Raw genomic sequence first — 14,542 nt, forward strand, 5'->3', positions numbered from 1 at the left:
ACCTGTCTCCCATGGAAAATGTGTGGCGCATTATGAAGCGTAAAATACGACAGCGGAGACCCCGGACTGTTGAACGACTGAAGCTAAACATAAAACAAGAATGGGAAAGAATTCCACGTTAAAAGCTTCAACAATTAGTTTCCTCAGTTCCCAAACGTTTATTGAGTGCTGTTAAAAGAAAAGGTGATGTAACACAGTGGTGAACATGCCCTTTCCCAACTACTTTGGCACGTGTTGCAGCCATGAAATTCTAAGTTAATTATTATTTGCAAAAAAGAGTTTGAAGATCAAATATCTTGTCTTTGTAGTGCATGGGTTGAAAAAGATTTGCAAATCATTGTATTCTGTTTTTATTTACCTCGAACACAATTTCCCAACTCAAATGGAAACGGGTTTTGTAATTGGTTTCCTAACAAAGAACATGAACATGTTTCCCCCTTTACCAATATATCGCTGCCTCGTTATATCATTAAGTCGTAACACCTTGGCTTTCAAGTGACTAATGAGGTAGGAGGGGCTTTACAAGAAGAATTCACTCGTAAAATGGTAACCCCAAAAAAAAAAAAGCCAAAAGCAACATTTATCTCTCGCAGGCTTCCTGGAATGGCCTTCAGATTTTGAACTCCGCCTGACCCTTCGACCCGACCTTGTGTGCGACTCGCTGACCCACTTTTTCTTTTTGACAAACTGCAAACGGTTGTGCTGCGAGACAGGACTTAAAGCGCCGCTGCACTTTTTCTTGGAAATTTGCCTTTCATTCTCGATCCCTTTGTAAAGGTCGTCTCAGACAAACTTTGCTCTTCTCAAGCAAGCTTATCTTGAAGGGTTGGAACACCTTTGTAGCAAAGCTAGTGTTTCAGGTGGCTGAGAAGGATCGATGTGTTGGAGCGCTATGTTTCCAGAATATTTAGTGCAAATAGCACACGGAAAGTCTTCCTCCGAAACAGTGAAGAAGTCCCACACGTTTGATGCCAATGTTTGTTGCAAGGGAAGTTTACTACAGGCTTACAGAAAAGGAGCGCTTGATTTGCTCGCCTGCATCGCACTTCAAGTAACCTCGCCTCATTGGAGCATTTTTTTTTTTTTTTTTAAATATTACAGATGTGACGTTATAATTCCTCATGTCAGCCTCGTAATTATCCGTCTGTTATTTATCGTTCACCTCCAGTGATTTACCTACCGACTCAGTGGCCTAGTGGTTAGTGTGTCCGCCCTGAGATCGGTAGGTTGTGAGTTCAAACCCCGGCCGAGTCATACCAAAGACTATAAAAATGGGACCCGTTACCTCATTGCTTGGCACTCAGCATCAAGGGTTGGAATTGGGGGTTAAATCACCAAAAAAAAGATTCCCGGGCGTGGCCACCGCTGCTGCCCACTGCTCCCCTCACCTCCTAGGTCAGGGGTCGGGGAACCTTTTTGGCTGAGAGAGCCATAAAAGGCAAATATTTTAAAATGTATTTTCGTGAGAGCCGTATAATATTTTTAACACTGAATACAACTGTCAGGTTCAAACACTGATGACATTTATTAAACAGACAAGAAGCAAGGAATTAAACAGAATCAGGATTCAATTTAGCTCAATGAGCCCTGTAGCCTTGTACAGTGTCGTCCCACGCTCTAACAAGATAATTCTACGCCTCCTTTTATATTTGGACTTTCCCTGATTACAACAACTAAATGCGTGTATCTCTTATTCTTTTTAACAACATTGTTATTCTGAAGGTAACCAATAATAAATAAAAGACCTTTGACCATTAATGCGACTTCTTGAACGATAGAAGCGAATGGATGTATTAAAATGCTTGAAAATGTTTTATATTTGTAACATTATTTTTAACTATGTGATTACCAGCGGAATTATTCATTATTTATCATGTTAAGCAACGTCAGCTAAGATTTATCTGAGATGCGGTCATCAAAAGAGCCACATCTGGCTCGAGAGCCATAGGTTCCCTACCCCTGTCCTAGGGTGTAAACAAGGGGGATGGGTCAAATGCAGAGGACAAATTTCACCACGCCTAGTTTGTGTGTGACAATCATTGGTACTTTAACTGAACTTACTTTTGGATGGAACATGATCCGGAAACCTATATTTTTGAGCCTGAATATAATGAAGATGATCAACAACTTTTAGAAGCTGTGTGCTACTTTAACTTTAACTTTAACTTTAACTTACATTTTCCTTGTTTTTTTTTTTAAAGAGACGACGCCACCTGTGACGGCAAAAAAAACGAAGACAAATATGGTTGTTCTGTACAAGATGCCTCACGGGACATTTTGTCAGAGAGAGTTCAAAAATGTGAAGAACGTTCACTGCAACGGTTTTATGTAGAGACACTCCTCCCAGGCAGTCGTCTCTCTCTGCAAAGAAATGGTGAGCACATCATTTTTTTTTTTTTTTACTGTGCTTTTTTTTTTCTGGGTGGAATTTTGCCTGTCATTCCTAATCCTAATGTGAGACAAGCACACAGAATACAGGACAAAAGTTTGGACACACCTTCTCATTCAATGCATTTTCTTTGTTTTCATGACTATTTACATTGTAGATTGCCAATGAAGGCATTAAAACTATGAATGACTTAATAAGTACTTAACAAAAAAGGTGAACTTACTGAAAACATGTTTTATATACCAGTTTCTTCAAAATATCCGCCCTTTGCTCTGATTACTGTTTTGCATACTCTTGGCATTCTCTGGATGAGCGTCAAGCACACCTGTGAAGTTCAAACAATTCCAGGTGACAACCTCTTGAAGCTCATTGAGAGAATGCCAAGAATGTGCAAAAAAGTAATCAGAGCTAAGGGTGGCTATTTTAAAGAAACTAGAATACAAAACATGTTTTTGTCATGTCTTTGTGATCATGTTCTGTTTACTTATGTTCTGTTTTGTTTTTGACTCCATTAGTTCCAATTTTTGCGCTCCCTGGTTTGTTTTTGTTTCCCTGACTACCAATCAGTTCACCTGTTCTCACAACTCCCGCACCTGATTCACTTGGACTCACGCACCTGTTGTCAATCACCAACAGGCACTGAGTGAGCACAATATGTCCACCATGTCCTCATGTGTCATGTCTTTTAATTTTTTTTATTCTTTTCGGACTATAGTGTGTAATAATGTTATATGTATGTGTGTATATATATTCATATGTATGCATATATGCATGTGTGTGGATATATTTACATATATATAGATACATCTCTATTTTCTATCTTTTTTTTACTATTTATATTACCATATTGTACATGCACCTTAGGGGATCTGCTCCAATTTTGTTGTTCTTTGAACCTGTTCACTGCAATAATGACAATAAAACTCTATTCTTATTCTATTCTAAGACACCATTTAAGCCTGCAGTTGCCAGGCAGTCCGCCTGGCGACATCACTCTCTACCACCCTCGTGAACCATGCTGCCTTTTTCACACTCTTTTCTCGGTCCAAGTAAGTTTTTTTAATTCACGCCATAGTTTACAAGTTTTGTTTTTTGACCATAATTTTGCCTTAGTGCAAGTTTTTGTTTTCATAGCCAAGTTTTTGTACTTCCTCTGTGAGCGCTTTTCGTTTGTACCTTTTTTGAGTTATTAATTAATTCCAATCCCTTTGCACCACGGGAAAAGAAACCACACCACAGTCCACGTCGTGACAGTTTTCAGTTATTTCACTTTGTGTTAATTCATAGTTTTGATGCCTTCGGTGACAATTTACAATGTAAATAGTCATGAAAATAAAGAAATCCCATTGAATGAGAAGGTGTGTCCAAACTTTTGGCCTGTACTGTATATGTTTTTGGTTTTTGTGTGGTGTTCAGGTCTGTGGGACCCGTTTTCATTTTTTCTTAAAATAAAAATGATACTATTAATTCATTTTTCAAACTGAGACTCACCGAATTTGGTTCATTTTCTGCGAAGAACATATATCGGAATACATATTTAATGTCCACACACCATACACACCCTCTACACATTTCTATGTCTATGGAAGTGTGGAAATTGATGTACTGTGTACCACACACACACACACACACACACACACACACACACACACACACACACACACACACAGAAGGAGGACAGAGTATAGGTACACAGACCATCAGGGGGTCAAATGTGCGAGAAAATGAGAGCAGCCAGTGTTGACAAAAAATGTTGCAACCTTGTGTGGGAACCGCGCAGAAACACAAAAGAATCCCTTTGGGATGCAGAAACTGGCAGAGAAATTTTCCGTGCAACGTTCATATTGTTGTTACTCAGCCAGTGTTTGTGGGTCTTATGGACCCCGTTGCATTTTGTGGCTTTTAATGCCTCACAATCAAACACTTTTATGTTAGAATACTAAACAGATGTTTATTGGGATAAGGTAAACTAGAATATAAAACATATTTTAAGTTATTTCACCATTTTTTGTGTAGTACGTAACTCCACTCACTCCACTTCATTCGTAGTTTTGATGCCTTCAGTGATAATCTACAATGTAAATAGTCATGAAAATAAAGAACACCTGTTCCAACTAAACAGATGTTTATTGGGCTAAGGTAAACATCTGTTCAGTATTTTAACGTAAAAGTGTTTGATTGTGAGGCATTAAATATATGCATTTTTAAACAATATGATAGGCGCCAGCGCCCCCCGCGACCCCGAACGGGAATAAGCGGCAGAAAATGGATGGATGGATGGATGATTTGCCTGGGCGGCTAGGACACACCGAGAGTAATAAGCAGTATAAAATGGATTAGAAAGGACGGATTTAAAAAAAATTAAAATACAGGATCAAATATTTTAGTAGTTTGAGGACCCCTGATTTAAAAATAGCTTTTATCAGCTGCATAACATAGTTACCTCTCTATGATCAATGTGCCGCTAAAAGTAGTTCCTCTGTGTTAGCACTTAAATTGAGAATATCGCTAATACTGAGTTAATATTCATTTGGTGTATTATGTTGGTGTTTTTTGGATGTTTTTTTAATTTTTAATTTACTTTGTGGGCGCAATATGCACAATGATGTGTAGACTCACCTTTAGCTTCATTATAGCCCTCCTGTGTGTTTTTGTCTAACATCCCAGTGGGCACAGAGACGTTTAATCAACGTTGAAACAACATTACTTTCCCGTGTTTAAATAACATTGGATTTGGGTTGAAAATGAAAGTTGGATCAACGTTTAAATACCGGCGTAGAATCTACGTCAATGTTTCAACGTTAATTCAACTTTCAGTTTCAACCTAAGATCAACCAACCAATTATCAACGTAATATCAACCAATATATCAATATAATTAAAGACAACAAAACATCCAAGTGGGCACAGAGACGCTTAATTAACGTTGAAACAACGTTACTTTCCCGTGTTGAAATAACGTTGGATTTGGTTTGAAAATGAAAGTTGGATCAACGTTTTAAATACCGACGTTGAATCAACGTCAATGTTTCAACCTGGATTCAACTTTCACTTTCTACCTAGCAGAGACGTTTAATCAACGTTGAAACAACGTTACTTTCCCGTGTTGAAATAACGTTGGATTTGGGTTAAAAATGAAAGTTGAATCAACGTTTAAATACCGACGTAGAATCTATGTCAATGTTTCAAAGTTGATTCAACTTTCAGTTTCAACCTAAGATCAACCAACCAATTATTAACGTAATATCAACCAATATATCAATATAATTAAAGACAACAAAACATCCCAGTGGGCACAGAGACGTTTAATCAACGTTGAAACTACGTTACTTTCCCGTGTTGAAATAACGTTGGATTTGGGTTGAAAATGAAAGTTGGATCAACGTTTAAATACCGACGTTGAATCAACGTCAATGTTTCAACATTGATTCAACTTTCAGTTTCTACCTAACAGAGACGTTTAATCAACGTTGAAACGGTACTTTCCCGTGTTGAAATAACGTTGGATTTGGGTTGAAAATGAAAGTTGGATCAACGCTTAAATACAGACGTTAAATCAACGTCAATGTTTCAACGTTGATTCAACTTTCAGTTTCTACATAACAGAGACGTTTAATCAACGTTGAAACAACGTTACTTTCCCATGTTGAAATAACGTTGGATTTGGGTTGAAAATGAAAGTTGGATCAACGTTTAAATGCCGACGTAGAATCTACGTCAATGTTTCAACGTTGATTCAACTTTCAGTTTCTACATAACAGAGACGTTTAATCAACGTTGAAACAACGTTACTTTCCCGTGTTGAAATAACGTTGGATTTGGGTTGAAAATGAAAGTCGGATCAAAGTTTAGATAACGACGTTGAATCAACATCAATGTTTCAACATTGATTCAACTTTCAGTTTCTACCTAACAGAGACGTTTAATCAACGTTGAAACAACGATACTTTCCCGTGTTGAAATAACGTTGGATTTGGGTTGAAAATGAAAGTTGGATCAACGTTTAAATACCGACTTTGAATCAACGTCAATGTTTCAACGTTGATTCAACTTTCAGTTTCAACCTAAGATCAACCAACCAATTATCAACGTAATATCAACCAAAATATCCATATAATTAAAGACAACAAAACATCCCAGTGGGCACAGAGACTTTTAATTAACGTTGAAACAACGTTACTTTCCCGTGTTGAAATAACGTTGGATTTGGGTTGAAAATGAAAGTTGGATCACCGTTTAAATACCGACGTTGAATCAACGTCAATGTTTCAACATTGATTCAACTTTCAGTTTCTACCTAACAGAGACGTTTAATCAACGTTGAAACAACGTTACTTTCCCGTGTTGAAATAACGTTGGATTTGGGTTGAAAATGAAAGTTGGATCAACGTTTAAATACCGACGTAGAATCTTCGTCAATGTTTCAACGTTGATTCAACTTTCAGTTTCAACCTAAGATCAACCAACCAATTATCAACGTAATATCAACCAATGTATCAATATAATTAAAGACAACAAAATATCCCAGTGGGCACAGAGACGTTTAATCAACGTTGAAACTACATTACTTTCCCGTGTTGAAATAACGTTGGATTTGGGTTGAAAATGAAATTTGGATCAACGTTTAAATACCGACGTTGAATCAACGTCATTGTTTCAACCTTGATTCAACTTTCAGTTTCTACCTAACAGAGACGTTTAATCAACGTTGAAACTACATTACTTTCCCGTGTTGAAATAACGTTGGATTTGGGTTGAAAATGAAAGTTGGATCAACGTTTAAATACCGACATTGAATCAACGTCAATGTTTCAACCTTGATTCAACTTTCAGTTTCAACCTAAGATCAACCAACCAATTATCAACGTAATATCAACCAATATATCAATATAATTAAAGACAACAAAACATCCCAGTGGGCACAGAGACGTTTAATTAACGTTGAAACAACGTTACTTTCCCGTGTTGAAATAACGTTGGATTTGGGTTGAAAATGAAAGTTGGATCAACGTTTAAATACCGACGTTGAATCAACGTCAATGTTTCAACATTGATTCAACTTTCAGTTTCTACCTAACAGAGACGTTTAATCAACGTTGAAACAACGTTACTTTCCCGTGTCAAAAATAACGTAGGATTTGGGTTGAAAATGAAAGTTGGATCAACGTTTAAATACCGACGTTGAATCAACGTCAATGTTTCAACCTTGATTCAACTTTCAGTTTCCACCTAACAGAGACGTTTAATCAATGTTGAAACAACGTTACTTTCCCGTGTTGAAATAACGTTGGATTTGGGTTAAAAATGAAAGTTGAATCAACGTTGAAATACCGACGTAGAATCTACGTCAATGTTTCAACGTTGATTCAACTTTCAGTTTCAACCTAAGATCAACCAACCAATTATCAACGTAATATCAACCAATATATCAATATAATTAAAGACAACAAAACATCCCAGTGGGCACAGAGACGTTTAATCAACGTTGAAACTACATTACTTTCCCGTGTTGAAATAACGTTGGATTTGGGTTGAAAATGAAAGTTGGATCAACGTTTAAATACCGACGTTGAATCAACGTCAATGTTTCAATCTTGATTCAACTTTCAGTTTCAACCTAAGATCAACCAACCAATTATCAACGTAATATCAACCAATATATCAATATAATTAAAGACAACAAAACATCCCAGTCGGCACAGAGACCTTTAATTAACGTTGAAACAACGTTACTTTCCCGTGTTGAAATAACGTTGGATTTGGGTTGAAAATGAAAGTTGGATCAACATTTAAATACCGACGTTGAATCAACGTCAATGTTTCAACATTGATTCAACTTTCAGTTTCTACCTAACAGAGACGTTTAATCAACGTTGAAACAACGTTACTTTCCCGTGTTGAAATAACGTTGGATTTGGGTTGAAAATGAAAGTTTGATCAACGTTTAAATACCGACGTAGAATCAACGTCAATGTTTCAACGTTGATTCAACTTTCAGTTTCAACCTAAGATCAACCAACCAATTATCAACGTAATATCAACCAATATATCAATATAATTAAAGACAACAAAACATCCCAGTGGGCACAGAGACTTTTAATTAACGTCAATGTTTCAACGTTGATTCAACTTTCAGTTTAAACCAACCAATTATCAACGTAATATCAACCAATATATCAATATAATTAAAGACAACAAATATAGGGATTGTGAGTTATGGGCAAAATAAAAAGTGCACTGCCCCTCTAAGACTAACTTCTTTTTACACTTGCATCGAAATGTTAAAACAGCGCTGTATGACCATTACTGAAGGCTACACTACTTTCATACCTCATTAAATACTTACTAGTTTTTTTTAATGGTCTTTTCTATCCAAAGCTTCATCATACATAAGATGACTTCTTATGACACTTGACAGTTCAAAATGTTAAAATTTGATTTAAAACCTGGACTCTTCATACATAGTTTGACCCCGGGAGGGATTGTCTTTATCCAAATTCCCTATGTAAGTTTGGATCCAAAGAATGAATTTGCTCACTGCACGTATGTGAGGGTGCATGTTTAGTGAGCGCTGAGCCATGCAGCTTTCTTCCCTGCCCCGTAAATGTCTCCTAAAAAGTGTCTTCCTGCATGCAAATGGCTTCTTTGCTCTTTTATTGGCGTCCTTTTGGCTGACTTTAAAACCAAGCAAAGACTTTTACGTATTAGGGAGCAATTGTGTGTGTGTGTGTGTGTGTGTGTGCGCGTGTGTGCGTGTGTGTGTGTGTTCTTGTATTTCTACCCTTCTCGAGACATCCATATGAGGACCGGTGAACAAATTAGGACCGAAATCATGGTCCCAATACAAAAAAAAAATGGCATCTAATAATAGAGAATTTCTCATTTGCACCCCTGGTGGTGAAATTTAACAAAATTTAGGGTGGTTCCACAAAGGAGGGATTTTTCAAATTGAAGTGCTCCGCCTCTGGTCACCATATGAAATAACAAGTGTGTGTGAGAAATTGAAATGCGCACCCTTTGGCCCCAAAAAAAGAAGGAAAAAAAGATAAATGTGTATATAAGGACATGCTGTAATAACTTGAAGTAAATAATGAAGATTAAAAAAAATGACTAAAAAATGAACTAAGAGCAGACTTTTTCTCAAAATGTGTTGACTTTTTTCTTGTAAAATTGGGAAAAACATTTTTAATACTTTTTCTGTTATATTGCAATATTTCCTCGTAAAATTATTACTTTTTATGTAAAATGTTATTCCTTAATGCAAAATGGTGATATTTGTCATAAAATTGTGACTTTTATCCCAATATTGCCAATTTTGTTGTTGTTCATGTACAATAGTGACGTTTTTTGAGTAAAATGCTGACTTTTGTCATGATTTTGCTAAGTAAAATTCAGATTAGTATTACAATATTGCCAAAATGTTCAACTTTTCTTATAGAATTTTGACTTTTGTTGAGTAAAATTACGACTCTTTTCATAAAATTCTGGAATTGTAAGCTTTTCTTGTAAAATTGTGACTGTTATTGAGTAAAATTCCTATTTTTATCATAATATTGCACAAATGTTCAGTTTTTAACTGAAAAATTTTAACTGTAAAATTTTGAATTGCATTGAGTAAACTTACGACTTTTATTCTAATACCGCCAAAATTCTAAGTTTTTCTTGTAAAATTTTGACTTGCGTTGTGTAAAATTACGACTTTTATTCTAATACCGCCAAAATTCAAAGTTTTTCTTGTAAAAGTTTCACTTGCGTTGACTAAAATTACGACTTTTATTCTGATACCGCGAAAATTCTGAATTTTCTTGTAAAATATTGACTTGTGTTGGCTAAAATTACAACTTTTATTTCAATATCGCCAAAATTCAAATTTTTTCTTGTAAATTTGTGACTGTTATTGAGTAAAATTACCACTTTTATCATAATATTGCACGAATGTTCAGTTTTCTTGTAAAATTTTGACTTGCGTTGACTAAAATTACGACTTTTATTCTAATACCGCCAAAATTATAGGTTTTTCTTGTAAAATTTTGATTTGCGTTGACCAAAGTTACGACGCTTATTCGAATACCGCCAAAATTCTAAGTTTATCTTGTAAAACTGTGACTGTTATTGAGTAAAATTCCAACTTTTATCATAACATTGCACAAATGTTCAGTTTTTCTTGTAGAATTGTGACTGTTATTGAGTGAAATTCCAACTTTTATCATAATATTGCACAAATGTTCAGTTTTTCTTGTAAAATTTTGACTTGTGTTGACTAAAATTACGACTTTTATTCTAATACCGTCAAAATTCTAAGTTTATCTTGTAAAATTGTGACTGTTATTGAGTAAAATTCCAACTTTTATCATAATATTGCACAAATGTTCAGTTTTTCTTGTAAAATTTTGACTTGTGTTGACTAAAATTACGACTTTTATTTTAATACCGTCAAAATTCTAAGTTTATCTTGTAAAATTGTGACTGTTATTGAGTAAAATTCCAACTTTTATCATAATATTGCGCAAATGTTCAGTTTTTCTTGTAAAATTTTGACTTGTGTTGACTAAAATTACGACTTTTGTTTTAATACCGCCAAAATTTTAAGGTTTCTTGTAAAATTTTGACTTGCGTTGACTAAAATTACGACTTTTATTCTAATACCGTCAAAATTCAAAGTTTATCTTGTAAAATTGTGACTGTTATTGAGTGAAATTCCAACTTTTATCATAATATTGCACGAATGTACAGTTTTTCTTGTAAAATTTTGACTTTGTGACTAAAATTACGACTTTTATTCTAATACCGCCAAAATTCTAAATTTTCTTGTAAAATTTTGACTTGTGTTGACTATAATTACGACTTTTGTTTTAATACCCCCAAAATTTAAATTTTTTCTCGTAAAATTGTGACTGTTATTGAGTGAAATTCCAACTTTTATCATAATATTGCACGAATATTCAGTTTTTCTTGTAAAATTTTGACTTTGTGACTAAAATTACGACTTTTATTCTAATACCGCCAAAATTCGGAATTTTCTTGTAAAATTTTGACTTGTTTTGACTAAAATTACGACTTTTATTCTAATACTGTCAAAATTCTAAGTTTATCGTGTAAAATTGTGACTGTTATTGAGTAAAATTCCAACTTTTATCATAATGTTGCACAAATGTTCAGTTTTTCTTGTAAAATTTTGACTTGCATTGACTAAAATTGCAACTTTTACTCAAATACTGCCAAAATTTTACGTTTTTCTAGTACAATTTTGACTCGCATTGACTAAAATGACGACTTTTGTTCTAATAGCGCCAAAATTCAAAATGTTCTTGTAAAATTTTGACTTGTGTTGACTAAAATTACGACTTTTATTCTACTACTGTCAAAATTCTAAGTTTATCTTGTAAAATTGTGACTGTTATTGAGTAAAATTCCAAATTGTATCATAATCTTGCACACATGTTCAGTTTTTCTTGCAAAATTTTGAGTTGTGTTGACTGAAATTACAACTTGTATTCTAATACCGCCAAAATTCCAAGTTTTTCTTGTAAAATTTTGACCTGTGTTGACTAAAATTATGACTTTTATTCTAATACCGGCAAAATTCTAAGTTTATCTTGTAAAATTGTGACTGTTATTGAGTAAAATTCCAACTTTTATCATAATATTGCACAAATGTTCAGTTTTTCTATTAAAATTTTGACTTGCATTGACTAAAATTACGACTTTTATTCAAATAGCGCCAAAATTCTAAGTTTTTCTTGTAAAATTTTGAATTGTGTTGACTAAAATTACTACTTTTGTTCTGATACCGCCAAAATTCTAAGTTTTTCTTGTAAAATCTTGACTTGCGTTGACTAAAATTACGACTTTTATTCTAATACCGCCAAAATTCCAAGTTTTTCTTGTAGAATTTTGAATTGTGTTGACTAAAATTATAACTTTTATTCTAATACCGCCAAAATTCCAAGTTTATATTGTAAAATTGTGACTGTTATTGAGTAAAATTCCAACTTTTATCATAACATTGCACAAATGTTCAGTTTTTCTTGTAAAATTTTGACTTACGTTGACTAAAATTACGACTTTTATTCAAATACTGCCAAAATTGTAAGTTTTTTTTGTAAAATTTTGACTTGCGTTGACTAAAATGACGACTTTTATTCTAATACCGCCAAAATTCAACGTTTTTCTTGTAAAATTTTGACTTGCGTTGACTAAAATTACGACTTTTTTCTAATACTGCTAAAATTTTAAGTTTTTCTTGTAAAATTTTGACTTGCGTTGACTAAAATTACGACTATAATTGTAATACCCCACACAAAATTAAAAGTTTTTCTTGTGAAATTGTGGCCTTTTTCTTGTGTAATTTCAACTCATTTTTCACAACAAGCTTTTTTTTTTAATATTTGCATAGTATGTATGTATTATTAGCCCTGCAATGAGTTGACGACTTGTCCAGGTTGTACTCTGCCTTCCGCCCGAATGCAGCTGAGATAGGCTCCAGCGACCCCAAAAGGGACAAGCGGTAGGAAATGGATGGATGGATGGAATAATAATGCTGTAAATACACTTCTTTATATATCTAGAAAGGGTGGTCGTAACGAGGGAGGCATTTTTCAGAGGTCTCAAGAAGGTAACAAATACAAGAATGTGTGTGTGCGTGTGTGTGCATGTGTGTGTGTGTGTTTAGGCCGGTGAGGGCAAAGACAGACAGGAATCTGCAGCAGCATATTTTTATTAGTTACTTTGTCCTGTCCTAGCACGCTTCCACTCAAATGTGTGCGAGTTCCAACAAAATCCAGAATAAATGTTGGTTTTGCACAATTCGACGTTGCCATTTCCTCTACTCGCTACAGCACCGATGTCATGTGACTCATTAAGACAGAGCGACTAATTAAGTCAAAGCACATGTTGGAAGGAGGGAGGAGGCCGAAGGAGGGGTCTCACCTCACCGAGGGGAGGAGAAAGTAAGGAAAGTTGTGCATGGAGAGGGAGGACTTCCAATATTTGGGGTCGTTTTTTTTTGTTTTTTTCCCCCCGTCCTTTTGTTCTGCTTACCAGAGAGGATAAACTTAGTGTTTATTCTGCTGCGTCTCAAAACTTTTGCTCTTTTTGCTGAATCGGCCCTAAATGTCCGCGACGTCCTAATTAGGAGGAGCGGGAGGCGGCGTGAAAGAAGTGACCCCTTTTGATGGCACGTGTGCGCGGCGCTGGCATGGAAGGGATGCTGGGGATGACCGGCCTGAACTCAGCACGTGAGGCGTGCGCGCTGATCCTCTTCTTCGCCGCGCTCCACACCTCAACAGCAGGTAGGGCGACGTCGCATCTTTTTTGGGGGGGAGAATTGTTCCCTATTTTGTGGGCCCATCTGAGTTTGAAAAGACTTAGCCTCAGACTTAGAAAATCTTTATTGTCCCCGAGGGGCAATTTGGTTTACAGCAATAGTCATTAAAACCTACTCAGAGGCCTAGTGGTTAGAGTGTCCGCCCTGAGATCGGTAGGTTGTGAGTTCAAACCCCGGCCGAGTCATACCAAAGACTATAAAAATGGGACCCATTACCTCCCTGCTTGGCACTCAGCATCAAGTGTTGGAATTGGGGGTTAAATCACCGTAAATGATTCCCGAGCGGGGCACCGCTGCTGCCCACTGCTCCCCTCACCTCCCAGGGGGTGATCAAGGGGATGGGTCAAATGCAGAGGACAAATTTCACCACACCCAGTGTGTGTCTGACAATCATTGGTACTTTAACTGAACTTACTTTTGGATAGATAATGATCCGGAAACCTATATTTTTGAGCCTGAATATAAGGAGGATGACCAACAAATTTTAGAAGCTGTGTGCTACTTTAACTTTTAACTTACATACATAACTTACAAACAAGGTACAACAGTAAAAACGAGGTTCAACTGTAAAAAAACGAGGTACAAATCCATCAAATCCATACAACATACAAACCATCATGAAGGCATTGAGCTAAAAACTAAAAACATTTGTAATACAATAAAAACTAATCACACGGCGCATCCCACTAAAGCAGGGGTGTCAAAGTCAAATACAGAGTGGGCCAAAATTTTAAACGGAACAAAGCCGCGGGCCAATTTTGAACAAATTAACCTTTTAATAGGGACCCAAACAAGTTTTGCATTAAATATTAAACAAGCAAGGCTTAT

At 35.6% G+C, this 14,542-nt stretch overlaps 1 protein-coding gene across 2 annotated transcripts in view; it reads left to right on the top strand.

Moving 5' to 3' along the window:
• Window positions 1-14,542, top strand: part of LOC133560790 (collagen alpha-1(XI) chain-like) — a 174,359-nt gene that overhangs the window by 32,051 nt on the left and 127,766 nt on the right. Inside the window, exons 2-3 of one of the 2 annotated variants that reach the window (XM_061913732.1) lie at window positions 2,202-2,374; window positions 13,523-13,679. In XM_061913732.1, coding sequence (XP_061769716.1) covers window positions 13,562-13,679 — 118 coding nt within the window. In that variant the 5' untranslated portion in view covers window positions 2,202-2,374; window positions 13,523-13,561. Of the gene's footprint in view, window positions 1-2,201; window positions 2,375-13,220; window positions 13,680-14,542 lie in introns of those variants that run through there. The other variant, XM_061913724.1, reaches the window with a different exon arrangement.

The sequence above is a fragment of the Nerophis ophidion genome, linkage group LG01 (genome assembly GCF_033978795.1).
Source record: "Nerophis ophidion isolate RoL-2023_Sa linkage group LG01, RoL_Noph_v1.0, whole genome shotgun sequence".
NCBI lineage: Eukaryota > Metazoa > Chordata > Actinopteri > Syngnathiformes > Syngnathidae > Nerophis > Nerophis ophidion.